Raw genomic sequence first — 17,950 nt, forward strand, 5'->3', positions numbered from 1 at the left:
TTAGGAGAGGAACAGTGTGGATTTAGGACGGGTAGAGGTTGTGTAGATCAGATCTTTGTGGTAAGACAGATATGTGAGAAAGCTATAGGAAAGGGGAAGGATGTTTTTTGGGCTTTTATGGATCTGGAAAAGGTTTACAATAGGGTAGACAGAAAGGCACTGTTGGAGGTTATGCAGATATACGGGGTAGGAGGAAAGCTTCTAGGAGATGTCAAGAGTTTTTATGAGAATAGTAGAGCTTGTGTCAGGATTAGAAATGGAGAGAGTGAGTGGTTTGAGGTAAAGGTGGGACTTCATCAAGGATGCGTTATGTCGCCCTGGCTGTTCAACTTATACATGGATGGGGTAGTGCAAGAGGTAAATGCAAGGGTAGTGGGTCAGGGATTGGAGATGGTTAAAGAAAATGGAGAAAAGTGGGAGGTGAGCCAGCTGTTGTTTGTGGACAACACTGCGCTTGTGACAGGAACGGAGGAGGGATTGAGGAAGTTGGTGACAGAGTTTGGGAGAGTATGTGACAGAAGAAAGCTAAAGATAAATGTGGGTAAAAGTAAGGTGATGAGATGTACAAGGGGTGAAAGTGGCAGTAGACTGGAAGTGAGCATAAAGGGAGAGCGACTGGAGGAAGTGGATAGTTTTAGATACTTGGGTGCAAATGTGGCAGGAAAAGGTGGAGTGAAGGTGGAGGTAGAATGTAGATTGAGAGAAGCAAGTAAATGCCTTGGTGGATTGAAGAGTGTAATGAGGAATAGACATTTGGGAATGGATGGTAAGAGGAGACTATATGAAGGAGTGATTGTGCCAACAGTACTGTATGGGGCAGAAACATGGAACATAAGAGAGGAAGAGAGAAGGAGTTTGAATGTGTTTGAGATGAGGTGTCTGAGAAGTATGATGGGGGTTACTAGGCTAGATAGAGTGAGAAATGAGGAGGTGAGGAGGAGAACAGGGGTGGAAAGGGAGTTGGGAGATAGGGTTGATGAAAGAGTATTAGGATGGTTTGGACACATGGAAAGAATGAGTGAAGAAAGACTAGTAAAAGAGGTATGGAAGGCAGATGTGGAGGGAGTGAACATGAGGGGACGTCCTAAGATGAGGTGGATGGATGGGGTGAAGGGGGCTTTGGGGAAGAGGGGAATGTCTGTTGAGGAAGGACGGGAGAGGACAGAAGACAGGGGTGAATGGAGAATGGTTGTATATGGATGATGTTGTGATGCGTGAGGTGGAATGGGTGGGGGGATGGGGGATGAGGTAGTATGTGTGAGCAAAATTTGACGCAGCCCAAAGGGATTTCTTCCCGTCTTCTCCTTTTATGCTTGGGGGGACGGAGAGGGGGGGTCGCCGATTTAATGAAGCGGCCTTGCTGTGGATGTGCTGTGTCTTGCGACACTGTTTCTGACCCAGGGCAATGGACAAGGTGCATGGATGACCCGTCATCCAGGAGGTGCTAAGATAAGAGGGAGGGTGGAGGTGTGTGGAGTGTATTCCGGGATGGAATGGGTGGGAATGATTTTATGCCTTTTCCTTTTTGGCTACCTCCCTTGTAAGGGGAAAAAAGCCTTGGTATATGTATGTATGTATGTATAAAGGAATGAACTTGAGATGAAGACCAAGAATGATGTGTATGAATGAGAGAAGACAAAAGATTGGAATGATTTTGAGTTTAAGTACTTGATATATCAAAGAATAATAGCTTATACAAATGTTAAGTTTTACTTTAAAATTCATCTAAATTTCAGCTTCGATCGCTGTGGCTGTCTGAGAATCAAAACATACCGACAGTACAGCTTCAGTCTGACACCGATCCAGAAACAGGACAAAGAGTGTTGACTTGCTTCATGCTGCCACAGATTCCACGCTCATATGAACCAGGTTAGTGTATTGGAAAGTACTGTATTGATTTGAATGACATAACAGAATTGCTTGATTCCGTAGAAATTTTCTTTAATGCTACTATTGATGCCAAAACTATGTTTTAGCCGTAAGCTCTTGTTTTATCTCCGTTGGCATAATTGTTTTGTAAGCATTTGTTCCATTGTAAATTCCTTAATTTTATTTTGCAGAGCCTGTTAATGAACCAGATGACTTTGAGGCAAGTGAATGGGAGGAGGAGCGGAAATCTAAGATGCTCATTAAATTTTCCTTTGACACTGACATGGACAAACCAGGCCGTCTTAGTCGAGCTCCCACACCATACCCAAAAGAGCTCAAGGCTTTGGCAAAGCATGCTCGAAATCTCCATAATTTACACAAAGAAACCGGAAAGCCTGGACAGGAACCTGTGAAACCCGTATCTCCCAACGATGTAAAGGAAGGACATAATGGAACGAAGGAATCGCCTGTGAAGGCACCCCTAATTGACATATCAGATGGAACTCCAGCTAAAGTTGCTCAGGTATCTAGTGGTTGAACTGTTCTAGAAGTAAAGCAGTGCACCTCAGTACAAGAAAAAATTAAAACTTATTGTACAGCTATGTTTGTGGGGTTCTTTCTCTCTTCAACTATCGAAGTTTTAAATTCATGTGTGTTGTTTAGTGTTGCAGGGTACTTTGGGTAGATTGTTATAGGTATTTGAATAGAATGACACTGGAGTAGTTTTGATGTTGCATTTAGTAGGCAGGGTTTGTGTGATTTGAGAGTGGGGTGAGTTTGGGAGTGCAAAAGATAGGAGTGAATAGAGTGATTGTACATGGATGAGAAAATAACACTGCCAAAAAGAATGTTCTTCTTGTCTGATCTGTATGACTCTTGAATTTGATGAAGGGAGTGGAAGTTATCATGTATTGAAGCAGTGGGGGTAAACTAGCTCTGGCTATCAGGCCCTGCTGTGGAAGCGCTGTCTTGCTGTATTTTTTCTGACCCACGAAGGGCTAAGATGGGAGGGATAATGAATGGTTGTAGGGTAGATGCATGGTTTAACTCAGCTTTTGGTATATGAATGTGGGATTTTGTGTCCTTTAACATAAGTATGCTACTAAACAAATGTTAAACCATTATTTGTTTTTGTCAGGATGAGCTGAGTGTCACTCTGATGCCCACAAGTGGTGAAGTTAGAGTTGCCAAACCAGTGGGAATTCAGGCACAGATTAAGGAGGCAACCACTGCTGTAAGTCAAGTTTTATCATTACTTGTGTAGATGCAATCGTATTCGTATTCTTAGAAATTTATGTTTCTCATATTTCATTGTAAACAGGTTAAAGAATGGCATTTATGTTTTTGTTAAACTTTGCCTCAGATTTAGGTTTTATGAAAAAGTGTATATTATATACATAGTACTGCTCCTATTAACCATGTCCATTTGACATATAAAGGAAATTAGTGATTTCAAAATTTTAGCTAATTAACAATATGGGAGGTGCAAAACTGATGTGAAGACTTGTTAGTTTATTAGAATGAACATTGCCAGGTAAATTTATGATATTTCCTAATAATTCAAACAGGAGACTGAAGTAGTTCTGAAACAGATGGAAGTGAGTCAGCAAGCCCCTAAGGTAACCACAAGCCCATCAACAGATGGAGAATTGTCAGAGAGTGATAATTCATTAACAGTTATTGAACCCAGAATAGAAGAGAAACCCATTTTAAAAGAAGCCAGAAATATCAAGAATAATGGATCACCCAATAATCATACAGTCACCTCAAATGGACATGCTGCAACACCAGACAGTGAAGGAAATTACACCATTGGGGATAAAAAAGTGTTTGGACGAGCAGAGATTGTGACCACATCCAGATCAAAAGAAAATGTGAATGATTCTTTGGTTAAGAATAACAGAGAAACTCCAGATAAGGCTACAAATGGAGATGGTCCAACATCTCCCCCAGAAACACCAGACAAGCGAATTAAAAAGCCCCCACCATATCACATTGCTGCAGCATTTTCCAAACATGCAGGAGAGTTTGGAGATCCAACTGTGGAGGTTCCTCCCAAGACCACAGAGGTGAGCGAGAAGGATCCAGGTGCAGGATTGACAGTCAAGGACTTGCCAGGAAGCCTCGCTACAAATGTTAGTTTTTGTGTTTTTGTTTGTAATGATTATGTTGTCCCAGAATGTCTAGCATGCCAGATGTAGCATTCACATTTTCCCCCCCAATGTACAGCATATTTCTCCATGAAACAGGTTTTTACTATGACCATCTTGCAAAATATTATAAAAAGGTATTCAAATATTATTATATCGCATATGGGTGAATCAGTGTTAGCAACTGGAAAGAGTCATCTGTTTCACACCATACAGGCTTCCATATAGATGCATAAATACTTGGATAAGTTTAGGTGATATAGCCTAAACTGGAACAATACATGAATTCGGATCTAAATGTGATAATTGGAAATCAAGGGTATAGAGTTGAAACTGTACATGAATTGGGGGTCATTATGATAAATTGAAAAGTAGGAGATGGTATCCAGTAAGCATTGCTTCTTTCCTCTATATTACAAATGGGTAAATACAATTCTCAGGTCAAAGGTAATGCAGATAGAGACACATTACCTCCACAGCTGGGTTTAACAGTCAAGGCTGGATTACACATACTGAAATCCCATATGATATAAATTTCTTATTTAGAGCATATTGCACAATTAAGATGATTGACGAGTTTCTTCCTCAAGGTTCTGGTGCCTAGAAAACATCCAATGATACATGAGTCAATGACTTTCTTCATGGAAAAATAAGTGCTGTACATAAAAAAAGAAAAGGGGGAAAAAATTAGATTAATATTATGCATTGTACATATGCATGAAAAATATTTTATCAACATTATGTTTTTCTTGGTAATTTAAATATCAAAGCTTAAGAATACTGCACTATTTTCTTTGCCAAATTTAAGTGTGCAAGTTTATGCCCAGTTCTAATGTATAATTTGTATAACACCATAGGGTCCACCACCATTACCACAGTCCTCCCCACCACATGATGACCTAGAGACCACAAATGACACTTCCAGTTCCAGTGACAGCGGTTATGGGAATGGAAAGTCCAGCACAGAACAAGGTAGTGGACACAGCTTGGATCTTTTGTAGTTGATCTCAACTCCCTTTCCTCCTCCCCTTTTTAATTGCTTCTTTGTTTTATTATTGTTTTCTTTGTACTGGGGTATTGATAGCATTGTTACTGGCAGTCAATACTGTAGGGGGCTGTTTTGAGGCACAAATTCATCTATTTTTAGGAAAAATCTATTCATAAAAGAATGATGATGTAATGACAGTAAGGTGGTGGATGTAATTGATTGTAATATTATGTGCAATTTATACTTATGTTTTTGTTTTCAGTTTAATGGTTTGATTTAATTGATGAATATAACATTTGCATATTTAGTTTAATGAACAGATTGTGTGGGTGAATTTATTGGTAGGTTCCAGTAATACCACTGCTCACTGAGCTGATCACCACAGCCATATAGTCAGTTTAGTCAGATGGAGGCTGACGTTTGAACTTCACGCATGTTCTCACTCCTGGTCCTGTTCTTCCTATTTTCTGGAGTTTAAGACTCTGCCCTATGTTAATTACATTGTTTCACAATTGTTAGAGTTTGTCTAACACCTGAAAATAAGTGCTGTACAGCAGGAAGTTTTTTTATTTCTTCACATTGGCTCCACACAATCCTTCACTTAACTACATCTCTCTCCCTCTTACTCTTCCTCCATTGCTCTTTCCTTCCCCTTCCTCTTTCTTCACCATCCTCAAAATCCTCTTACTCTTACTTTTTCTCCTCCTTTTCCTCATCCTCCATCCTACATCTTCAGTCTTGTCAGAACCAGAATAAACCAGAAATATTGGAAAGTCACTTTTGCTCCTTTCATATTTTAAATCTATAGGTCTTAATGGTAATAATAATACTTACTATTAACAATATTTTCACAAACTGGAGACCCACAGCCCCACAGATACTGGCAATGGTCCTTGGGCCCTCCCATTAATCTCTGGGAATAAACATAGACTATTTTCTGCATCATATCAGTACAGGACTTTTCTATGCATAGCAATAGAAGAAGTGGAGTAGTCATTGTCAGCTCTCCTGATGTGAAAAGGTGGAAGAAATAGTTGAAGTTGTCAGAAAATGATCTTGGACCCAGTCCTGAGTCTGCCCCTCAGGGATGCACCACCAGGTGGAGATGTTTATAGGTTTTGAAGATGAGTGGCACTGTATGGGGCAGAAACATGGAACATAAGAGAGGAAGAGAGAAGGAGTTTGAATGTGTTTGAGATGAAATGTCAGAAGTGTGATAGGGGTTACTAGGCTAGATAGAGTGAGAAATGAGGAGGTGAGGAGGAGAACAGAGGTGAAAGGGAGTTGGGAGATAGGTTTGATGAAAGAGTATTAGTATGGTTTGGACACATGGAAAGAATGAGTGAAGAAGGATTAGTAAAAGAGGTGTGGAAGGCAGAGGTGGAAGGAGTGAATATGAGGGGGCATCCTAAGATGAGATGGATGGATGGGGTAAAAGGGGCATTATGAAAGAGGAAGGACAGGAGAGGACAGAAGATAGGGGTGAATGGAGAAGGGTTGTGTATGGATGATGCTGTGATGCATGAGGGTGAGTGGGTGGGGGATGGGGGGTGAGGAAGTATGTATGAGAAATAATTTGACCCAGCCCGAAGGGATTTCTCCCCGTCTTCTCCTTTTCTTCATGAGGGGATGGAGAGGAGGGGCCACTGAATTAATGAAGCGGCCTTATTGTGGATGTGCTGTGTCTTGCGACACTGATTCTGACCCAGGGCAGTGGACAGGATGCAGGGATGACCCGTCATCCAGGAGGTGCCAAGATGAGAGGGAGGGTGGAGGGGAGTGGAGTATATGTAGGGGATGGAATGGGTGGGAGTGGTTTCTATGCCTTTTTCTTTTTCATAGGTTTAATCTGATTAAATATCAATGTGCAGATTTTAATTTCTCCTTATGTTCCTTCTTCAGCAATTGACCAAACCCTTGAAGACAATACAAGTTCAGACGAGACCAGCAGCATGAGCACCATACGATCTCCTGTATCACCCATCTCCCCCATGTCTCCCAAGTCATCAGAAGTAATGATTTCACCGCCTTTGTTGTCCTCACAAGCACCAAATGAACTTCCCTCCATTCAACAGAAGTCTCCCCAATCTCCAGAAGTTAAGGTGGAATCTGAAGAAAACTCACATGCCCAGACTTTACGAGAGGTATCTCATGGAATGCTGGCCAAACCAGGTGGCAGGTTAAGCCTTACTGGGTCTCAGCTAGCATCTACAGCACCAAGCTCCAGGCCTGCCTCTATAGCTGGGGGCCACAACTTTGAGAGCACACAACCAGGGTCTGTACAGAGACCCGGATCATTGGCTTTGGGAACACTCGGCACCTCATCCCTTTTGCAGCGTCCTCCTGGCGACACAAGGCCAGGGTCTGTTGCAGCAAGAATTAATACAGTGGGGATCCCTCCAGCTCCAGCTCGGGCAGTTTCACACATGGGCCTCAATTTGACATCTCCAAATAGGGGACATGATTTTCACATGTTCAGAAGTCAAGATCTGTCCCCTCATAAACAGCCACCTGCACTGCACAATGGTTTTGGGCAGGATCAGAACCAAGGGTCACCAAGTAAGCGACAGGAAAGCAATGGTTTGGTTTCTATCATAGATCAAGTCACATCAAACTACTTGGAAGATGAAGAAAGTTTTCCATCTGATTCATCACCCACAAGCCCCAAGGCTCCTACAGTGTCTCTTACATCATCCTCAACAACCTCCAGCCAGCAAAATCTGACCAGCACCACAAACTCGTCATATGTGCAGCCAACTCCACACATTGCAACAACCCCTACCCAGTCTCATTTGGAACCAGTTAGTAGAATACCCATGCCTATGATAAAATCACCCACTGGTAGTGCTCCAAGACACCAAGGTCCTGCCAACTTTACACAAGACAAACCTGTTGGACAAATCTTAGTGCCAACACCTCAGCGACCACAAAGTGGTCTCCCCACATCGACACCATCTTCTTCTTTAGACAAACAGATAGTGCCCAGCCTGCCACCACGCTCTACCATCACCACAACCCCTCCCACTGTGTCGGCTCCAAAGCCTGCCCTTTCACGCATTCCTAGAAGTGGGGGTGACTTGACCAGTTCATTGGAGGCTAAGAAAAATGCTCATAACATCTCATATGAAGAGCACAATAATAGCAGTAGCAGCATTCATAATACATCCATAGAATCAAGAATTCCCACTTTTGGAAATATGGGTCGAACACCAAGTACCCATAGCCAAGAGAGTTCGTCCCACTTATACTCCCATCCAGCATCAAAAGAATCGCGTGTCCCACATCCAACATACTCTCACACAACCACAAAAGAGTCCCACGCTCCAGTTCCTACATACACTCATACAACAATGAAAGAATCAAGTCCTTCACTCACACACTCCCAAACAACTACAAGAGAATCACATCTACCAACATTGTCTTATTCCCAGCAGACATCAAGAGAATCCCAAATTCCTTCCATTGGTAAAACTGGCCGTATTCCGAGCAGCTTGCCAGTAGGAACTCAGATTCCTACAATGACGAGAAGTAACAGCAATTTAGGGAATGAGTCCTCGCAAATTCCTCTCCTAAGCAGCAGCAGCAAAATTGGAGGGAGAACACTGGTGAATAAACAAGACAGTGAGGAGAGTCACAAATCAAATGGACATGCCAGTACACCCACATCTAGTTATTCACATCGTTTACATTCTCCTTCAACGCCAACAGCCGTTACAACCCCTGGAACACCCACAGGACAAATTCCACTGTACTCTCACCCTACTCCATCTGGCATTCGTCCACCTTCAGTAGGAATCCCAACTCCAGCCTCCACATCCTTAAAGACTCCAACTACATTGTCTTCATCGGGTATAAGACCTCCTGTTGTCTCCACACCATCTGGCATCAGACCTCCAGCTGTCTCCTCCCCATCAGGTATAAGACCTCCACTTGTCTCCACCCCATCATCATCTGGCATCAGACCACCACTTGTATCCACTCCAACTTCCTCCAGTATAAGACCTCCACTGGTCTCGCCTTCAACTCCCGCTTCAGGCATTCGTCCTCCCTCCATAGGACTCTCGTCTTCCTTGGGGGTGAATCATTCCATAAATACCCCAGGAATTCCAACAACTGCTACTTCACCAACAGGAGTCTCCCATCATTCAGGAACAAGCTTGGCATATCCAGGGTCTAGAGGCTCTGTCTCATCTGTTGGCTCTGGCACACGTATTCCACTTCCTGGGCAACGACCATCTCTGCAAGGTAAATATTTAGGTGCAGTTGCAGTTATTAGATCTTACTCGTTATATTGTATTTTATTACAAAGGAGACAGGTGGGGAAAATACTGATCTCTTTCATGTTAAATGCTACGAGTTGGAACAGACAAAAAGAGTTTTGGTATCTTTTACTTTCGATAAACTTATACACGTGTACAATGTATATAAAAAGAACTTTTCATCCTTTTAAGGTGGGTGACCAATTCAAAGCATACACCGAACATACACCTTGCACTCAGTACCTTTTTTTCATGACTATTTAACAGGTCATACCACACCAACTTCACAACAGTCCAGAATTCTTCCTCCTGGTTCAATATCCAGTTTGCAGAAGCACAAAGTATCCCCACAGTGTTCCACACTGGAAGGGTCAAAACAGAATTCTGCCTGGATGTTTGGGCAGCACAAGAATGCTCGAGTGGTATGTGACAATGTACGTATGTGTGGGGCACTAACCCATTAACCCTGCTGGTTTGTATCATGCTTGTTTAGTACTTTAGTGTTAGAAATATTGAAGCATAGTCCCCAAGGGAGGCTGAGTGCTGCTATGTAATATTCTGCTACATCATAACCGTAGTTTACTAATTGGAAGATTTCCAGCTCCCAGAATTTAATCTTCAGCCTTTCTTGTGATGAAAGCATATAAGTTATGAAGTTGATGTACATTCTTTGCTTGGAGCCGATGAATTTACATCATTTGGAGCTTATTAATATACTAATGTATGTTGTTTCTGCCCTAAACATGCTTCCTCACAGACAAGGAAACTTTGGATACGTGAAAGGAGAGTGTCCAAATTTCATTTGAAATGGTAAATATTGGAGATGCAAAACAAATTTCTGTAGAGGGATCTAATGCCATGATCTTTGCCTTGAGTGTCTCCATAGCACAAGATGTTTTTGTGGCACTGTATATGCAGAATACTAAACTGTGGGTTGTCTTTGTAAACATAGGTGGCCTGCTGGAATGAGGGTGGCCCCAGGTGGCTTGCTGGCAAGATGGTGCATGAGGAAATTCCCCACACCCATTTGTTTTGCATGAAACTAATACAGTTTAGAATATCTATTTCTTTTAATCTGGGTTATTTTAATCATGCTTTTATTTGCATGGATAATTTTTTTGTGTATGTTTAAATACCAAAGGATTACTCATACTGTAGGTGTTTTTTTCATGGTTTATTTACACATTTATTTTGTTGACTTGTACCAGGATATGTTTTCTTTATTTCAAACATGTGTGTTCTTTTTAGTAACAAACAAATATACTAGAGAATTAATTTGAAATTGAAGTGTGCCATGCTGAAGTAAGGCAAGTGAGAGAAAGTAATAATAATAGCACTGGTTCGTAGTAAATGTATATACTAATTGTAATATACAGGATCAAAAAATACCTTGGGGTCCTGTCTGTATCCCCATTGGTCAAACTTTAAATTCACTTTTTTGACAATTTATTCATTCAGGCTACTCCACACAAGTTATTATATTTGTACAGAAAACCATATCCTTCAAGCACCCTTTTTATTTGCTGACACTAATGGATCAATAAGAAAGAGGAAGCCTGATTGTAGTGTTTAGTCTCTCAACTGTCAGGAAATAGATTTAATTTGGAAGTGGGTGGAAACAACTTCGCCAACCGTGTAGTTAATGAATGGAATAAACTTCTTGCAGAGGCAGTGCAATGTAGTTCAGTTCGAAGCTTTAAGATTCGTATAGATTTATTTTATATTAAATAATTATTTGTTTGTTATTGTCTGTTTAGTATTATTTGCTTGATTTTTATTTATCATTAGTTATCTGTCAATTTATTATTATTTACTATTTACTTGTTGGTTCATTATTCAACTATACCTATGTATTAATTTTATTTATTATTATTTATTTTATTGTCATTTTTATTTATTTATTATTTTTATTTATTATTATTATATTTTTTCCTGCATCCGACCTAATTATGGACCAAAAGGTCTCCAGTCGGCATGCTCTGCCTTTGTAATCCTTTGAAAGGGATGGACAAAGGTAGCAGATCTCTTGGCATGGGAAAGGAGGATAACAGTTTGATGATAATGTATTTAGTTGGATATTTCAGTAGCTTCTCACAGTCTAGTCTTATAATGCCATACAAATCATAAATTCAATGTCACTGGCATTTTTCATCTTGTTCTGAGAATCTGCATACTCTTGTAGGGTGAAGATGGAGTTAACTTGATGTAAATATTTTTGAGTTAGTGCAAACTCAGTCATTTGTTGTGTAATTTGTCCATATGTAAATATGTGCTTGACATCTATAAAATTGTTTGTGATGCTAGCAAAAACTAGGATTTGTTTTGTAAAGTACAGTTGCCTAAAGAAGAAAGTTGCCATTTCATTGAGATTATGTGAAAGAAACAAGGTGATTAACATTTTGATATAGCTGTATATGTCTAGAATCCTGTCATCACAGTGATCATGCCTGAAAGAAATAGGTTGTGCTAGTCTTGTAGATAGGGACACTAAAATCATCTGTCCACAATTTCTTTGGATGAAAAAATATATTTTAAACACCTTCAGTATATGAAGAGCTTGCTGGAGGGCCATTTGTATGTCTTCAATATGATCCCTTTTATTAGTCTGTAGTTCCTCAGAAAGGTCTTACCAAATACTTTGCCTGCTCTAAGGTGGGAAATAGTTGGTTTCAGTTAATTTTTTCCTGTAGGGTTACCATGTAATGAAACATTAGGAATAAACCAGCTTTGGCTGCTGGGCCTTACTATAGAAGTACTGTGTCTTGCTGCATTGCTTCCAACCTGAACAGTGGGGGGGGGGGACAAGGACCCTTCATCCATATGGAATGAAAGGACAACAAATAGTTGGGGGAAAGGTGAAAGGCAGATTATAACTTGACAAGGTCAGGGAAAGGACCTTTTTGAATATGTACATATGTATTTCAACATAGAAGGTGTTGAATATGTTACAGGTTAAGCATGTGGCTTGTACAGTAAAAGATTTAAGTGCGACTTCAGTGCATCATTATGGTAATATATTACTGGAGCCATTCATAGTTAGTTTTCTTTCAGTAACTTCACATACTGGTTAAACATCTGACAATTACTTATTATATTAAGTTTCAAGGCAAATGCACAATGTATCACATCTGGAAATAATTGTTGATTATGGTAGAGACTTAAGTTCTTCATATTTATCATGTATCTTTTCAAGTTATTTGGTTTCAAGAGTGAGTGGTTCAAGATACAGGTGGAACTGTGACAGGGATGTGTCATGTTACCATGGCTGTTCAAAGTATACATTGATGGGATGGAGCAGGAGATAAAGGCAAGGGTAATGGGCAGGGGACTGGAGATAGTTAAAGAAAATTGAGAAACATGGGAGGTGAGCCAGTTGTTGTTTGCTGATGACACTGCACTTGTGGCAGGGAGGGTTTGCAGCAGGAGAAAGTTGAAGGTAAATGTGGGTAAAAGTAAGGTGATGAGATGTACAAGGGGAGAGGATGGGAGTGAGTTGGAATTAAGTTGTAAAGGAGAGAGGCTGGAGGAAGTAGTTAGCTTTAGGTATTTGGGGTTGCATGACAGGAAAGGAAGAAGTAGAGGTGAAAGTAAATTGTAGACTGAGAGAAGCAAATAAATGCCATAGGGAATTAAAAAGTGTCATGAGAAATAGGCATTTGGGAATGGATGCAAAGAGGAGACTACACAAAGAGGTGATTGTGCAGACACCACTGTATGGGTCAGAAACCTGGAATTTAAGAGAGGAGGAAAAGTTTAAATGTATTTGAGATGAAATGTCTGAGAAGAGGAGAGCTGGGGTGGAAAAGATGGCAGATAGAGCTGATGAAAGAGTATTGGGATGGTTTGGACATGTGGAAAGAATGAGTGAAGAAATACTAGTAAAAGAGGTGTGGAAGGCAAAGGTAGATGGAGTGAACTTAAGGGGACAACCAAGGATAAGATGAATGGATGGGGTGAAAAGAGTGTTGAGCAAGGGAGGGAGAAGGCAGGAGATAGGGGTGATTAGAGAATGACTATGTGTAGAAGATACTGTGATGCAAGGAAGGGTGGGGGGTAGGGAGTGGTTATGTGTGAATATTTTTTTGTAACTCAAAGGGATTTCTACCTGTCTTCTCTCTCTCTCTCTTTAATGCATGAGGGGATGGAAAGGGGGTGTTGCTGAGTAAGTGAAGCAGCCTTGCTGTGAATGTGATGTATCTTGCTGCATTGCTTCTGACACAGGGTAGTGGGTGAGCTGCTGGGATGACCTGTCATCCATGAGGAGCTAAGATGAGAGAGGAAGGGGTGGTGAGTGGGAGTGGGTCTAGGCTTTTGACTTGGCTACCTACCTTGTAAGGAGGAAAAAGCCCTTGGTATATAGATAGATCTTTTCAAGTGTGCCTGTTCTTCAATATTGGTCTTATGTTGACATTCCTGCCAACATACTTTACATCCTCTTCAGATTTATTTCCTAGTATGCATGCGTACAAATACACTGGTGCAAATTTGGATAGACTTCATGCACAGTAGTGCAATTGGTATACGTGTTCTTGTAGTTTCTCAGGATTATTAGTTCTTTATGTCCGTAATCTTTACCTACATGTGTATATAGACAGTCTGCATGTTCCAGTCACCTGTCCCATATTGATCATTGAACAATTGATCAGTATTAGCACATTCAATTTTATCAAACTACCTCTGCTGTACATAGAGACAGTCTTCAACTTCATTGTGTTGCTGGTACTGTCTTGTTTCTTGTTTCCTGTTATGTATTATTGTTGGACCTCTTCTTAGCTGCAAAGAATGATCATTGAATGTCTTTACCACTGGTCACAGCACAGTGTTATGATGAAAATAAAAAATATCAAACCAATGCACTTACCTAAACCATGTCTGCACAGGGTGCTATGAAAGTTGGAGTGTGGAGGTGCTGATGTGGCTAAGATCATGGGTGATCTCCATAATTCATCAACAGTGGAACCTTGGAACCCTCTCAGATTGTTGTTTGCTGTTGATCAAAGATTCAGGAAAAGATTATTTGATTCTGTATAACATTTACTTGGTAGAATTGTCCATATAGATCATTTGTATTCCATTTATTTTAAAGGAAATATACATATGAAATTGTCACACTAAGCTTTAGGCAAGCAAAAACTCAATCTTGACATTGCTGTCACTTGCCTTACTTTGGTATGATGTGTGTGAATGGGTATGAAGGAAAATTAACTTCAGACCACCACCACCCAAGCTCGGATTGATTGTGCTATCTCGCTAGAGTTTTTCAGTGTATGTATTGTGACTATTTACTGATAATCCTTTGCACTCTAAATTTTTGTGGATTAGCTTTTATATGATTATTTTTGACAAAATTTGTTTAATGTTCTCAGAGATGAAACTGTATTATTATAAAATTTTAGTTTTTAAAATGAAATGTTGATTTTAGTTTATACCTTAAGGTGTCAAAGCATTTATGAAAATATGGATATTGTTACCCTATCTCTGAATTATTTTTGTCCTCAAGATTATGAAAGTTTTAGAATAACTTGGTCTGAAATTTAATTATAAAGATTATTTTATGGAAGTCAAATAGGAAAACCTAACAGAAATTATGAGCATTTTCCCAAAGAAAAATAAATATATGTATATATATATATATATATATATATATATGTATATATATATATATATATATATATGACAGTTGGAAATAAACTCTCCTACTGGGATTCGAGCCCTCGCCTGAGCAGCTTGCTTCTTACAAGACGAAGGATGGCGTGATGGTACGATCTTTGTCTTGTAAGAAGCAAGCTGCTCAGGCAAGGGTTCAAATCCCAGTAGGAGAGTTTATTTCCATATATATATATATATATATATATATATATAATTATATATACACACACACTCACACACCCAAAACAATAGTGTGCAAACACCATACAAGAATTTAAGAACAAACTAGATGTTGTGAGACAAAGACAGGTCACTACAAGCATAGCTCCCCTTCCCATATAATACAACTAGGTAAATACAGACACACACTAAAGGATGTGAAGAAATACAGTTTTCCATATGGATGCATAAATATGTGGAATAGCTTAGAAGGTGACATAGCTCAAGCTCACACAATACATGAGTTTAAATATAAATATGATAATTGGTGATCAAGGATATAGATTTAGTTGGAATTGTACATGAATTTGAGTCAAGGGATATTTGAAAATTAGAGAATAGGAGATAGGACCCAACAAGTATTGCTCCTTTCCTGTATACTAAAATTAGGTAAATACACACACACACACAATATATAGATTAAGTTGGAACTATACATGAATTTGATTCTAGGCGTGTTAGGAAATTATAGATTAGGAGACAGGACCCATTGGAAAGTTGGTATAAGGAAAGCTCCTTTCCTTATACCAACAAGGTAAATACTGTACACACCAATGAACAAACCACTGGGAAAAAAAAATTGATGGAAGACCAAATGTTTTCATCTATTAAGACATCTTCAGGGTACATGAGATATCAGGAAGAACATTAACAAATATAGAAACAATATAGGATGGGGGGAAGTACTGCCCAAATGACCTCACTTAGGGTCACCAGCTGTACTACAATTTTCTTCACAATAAAATTATCTAATTTATACAAACCCATACTTAAATTTAGATAATTATCAAAGGATTGTTTAATATGACTGGATTCAGTGATGTTCCTGTTTAACAATGCATTACAGTGAAAAATTTTCTTAGTGTTGTCCCAGTCAGTATGGGGGCCAAAATCTCTAATGTGGACAAAAACTTGAGGACTGTTGACCTGTCCTGACACTGTACTTATGTTAGTTTGATTTCCTGTTTAAGTTTGCCTGTTTGAACAATGTAACATGTGATAAATAGTCATCATGTGTTAGCCAGGATAAATTCATAAAGTCCATCACCATTTTGAAAGTGTTAAAGACACCCGTGTGTCTCTAGGTCATAGGTTTCTAGCATAATAAAGTATAGAATCCAACTGTTGCAATACACCAAATGCTTCGTAATTTAAGTTAATTTTTGTGAAAATGCTAAGACTGAAAAGCTCAAATCTTATGGAGTATCAATTAGTGAAGATATTTATTTGGACTTAGACTTCATTTCAACAATATTATAGCTGTAAATGTCACCTTTTACATCTAATAAAACTGTGTTTCATTGTAAATGGCAGTGTCTTTACTAGAGAGAGGGACCTCTATTAGCTTATGAAGTAAACAGTTATGTGCATAGGGGCTGGATTGGTTGGGAAGAGAGGGAATGCTTTATTCCCTGTCCTTTTTTCCTCTTTATATAAAAAATGCCCTTTTAGTCCAAATTAGAATATATATACAAGGTATTAGCACTTGGTTTTCAGCTACCAATTCCACTGTTGCCAAATTAATACCTAGCCTGTATGGCATTGCAGATTTTATTTCTAAAAATGTCTATGCATGTCACTGCAAATAAGAATAAAAGCAGCCTATAACCAGTACTCTAAAAAGCGTATTTACTCCTGAGTATCCTTGCATAGTTTGTAAGATTTCAAATGTATGATATGGGTTCACAAAAGAAAAAATGCTGAGTGATAGGTACCTTGAGTGAGAATCCTTTTATACATGTGGTTTATGAAATGTGCTTGCCTTAATGGTAATGGTATTTTTTGTGAAGAAATTTTGACAGAAATACAGAAGATAATTGAAGTTGTTGAAAATGTAATGTGGAATGTAAATTTCCATCCTTACATTTTATTCTTCAATGTGTTGTATTATTATTTATGATTTTCAGTTCCCAGTAGTCATCGAGAAGAATCCTGGTTTGGGTTTCACCATTGGGCAGTCTCACTCAGACCCAGATGACCAGGTAAGATAATTTGCAAGGAAAAGTATAGGTTTTACATTTTCAGTGTAGGCATTCCCTCAAATGATTAAAATCATGTGATGACTTGAAATTAAGTATTTATGATTAAGAGCAGTCAAGAGTTTTTATGATTGTAGTAGAGCCTGTGTTAGAATTAGAAATGGAGAGAACGAGTGGTTTGAGGTAAAGGTGGGACTTTACCAGGGATGTGTCATGTCACCATGACTGTTGAATGTATACATGGATGGGGTGGTGCAAGAGCTAAGTGCAAGGATAATGGACCAGGGATTGGAGATGGTTAAAGAAAATAGAGAAAAATCGGAGATGGTTAAAGAAAATGGAGAAAAATCGGAGGTAAGTTTGCTGACGACACTGCACTTGTAGTAGGATCAGAGCAGGGATTAAGGAAGTGACAGAGTTTGAGAAGGTGTGCAAAAGAAGGAAGTTGAAGATAAATGTGGGTAAAAGTAAGGTGATGAGATGTACAAGGAGGAGGATGGCAGCCAATTGGGAGTGAGTATTAATGGAAAGACACTGAAGGAAATGGATAGCTTTAGGTACTTGATGGTGAATGTGGCAAGAAAGGGAGTAGTGGAGGTGGAGGTAGAATGTAGATTGAGAGAAGCAAGTAAATGCCTTGGAGGATTACAAAGTGTAATGAGAACTAGACATTTGGGAATAGATGCTCAGAGGAGATTGTATGAATGAGTGGTTGTGCTGACAGCACTGTATGAGGCAGAAACATGGAACATAAGAGAGGAGTTTGAATATGTTTCAGATGAGGTGTCTGAGAAGTATGATAGGGGTTACTAGGATGGATAGAGTGAGAAATGAGGA

General features: G+C 39.4%; 1 protein-coding gene across 3 annotated transcripts in view; it reads left to right on the forward strand.

Moving 5' to 3' along the window:
• Window positions 1-17,950, forward strand: part of LOC143021773 (uncharacterized) — a 30,120-nt gene that overhangs the window by 9,280 nt on the left and 2,890 nt on the right. The window contains exons 7-15 of one of the 3 annotated variants that reach the window (XR_012966003.1): window positions 1,737-1,869; window positions 2,061-2,392; window positions 3,008-3,103; window positions 3,438-4,004; window positions 4,877-4,991; window positions 6,910-9,252; window positions 9,534-9,700; window positions 10,024-10,076; window positions 17,042-17,116. Coding sequence is in view for 2 of the 3 variants with exons in the window: in XM_076179492.1 (XP_076035607.1) it covers window positions 1,737-1,869; window positions 2,061-2,392; window positions 3,008-3,103; window positions 3,438-4,004; window positions 4,877-4,991; window positions 6,910-9,252; window positions 9,534-9,700; window positions 17,042-17,116 (3,828 nt within the window). In the remaining variant the exon portion in view is untranslated. The remainder of the gene's footprint in view (window positions 1-1,736; window positions 1,870-2,060; window positions 2,393-3,007; window positions 3,104-3,437; window positions 4,005-4,876; window positions 4,992-6,909; window positions 9,253-9,533; window positions 9,701-10,023; window positions 10,077-17,041; window positions 17,117-17,950) is intronic. The other 2 variants (XM_076179492.1, XM_076179498.1) reach the window with 2 other exon arrangements.

This window comes from Oratosquilla oratoria, chromosome 3 (assembly GCF_046742065.1).
Source record: "Oratosquilla oratoria isolate Oo_2021 chromosome 3, ASM4674206v1, whole genome shotgun sequence".
Taxonomy (NCBI): Eukaryota; Metazoa; Arthropoda; class Malacostraca; order Stomatopoda; family Squillidae; genus Oratosquilla; species Oratosquilla oratoria.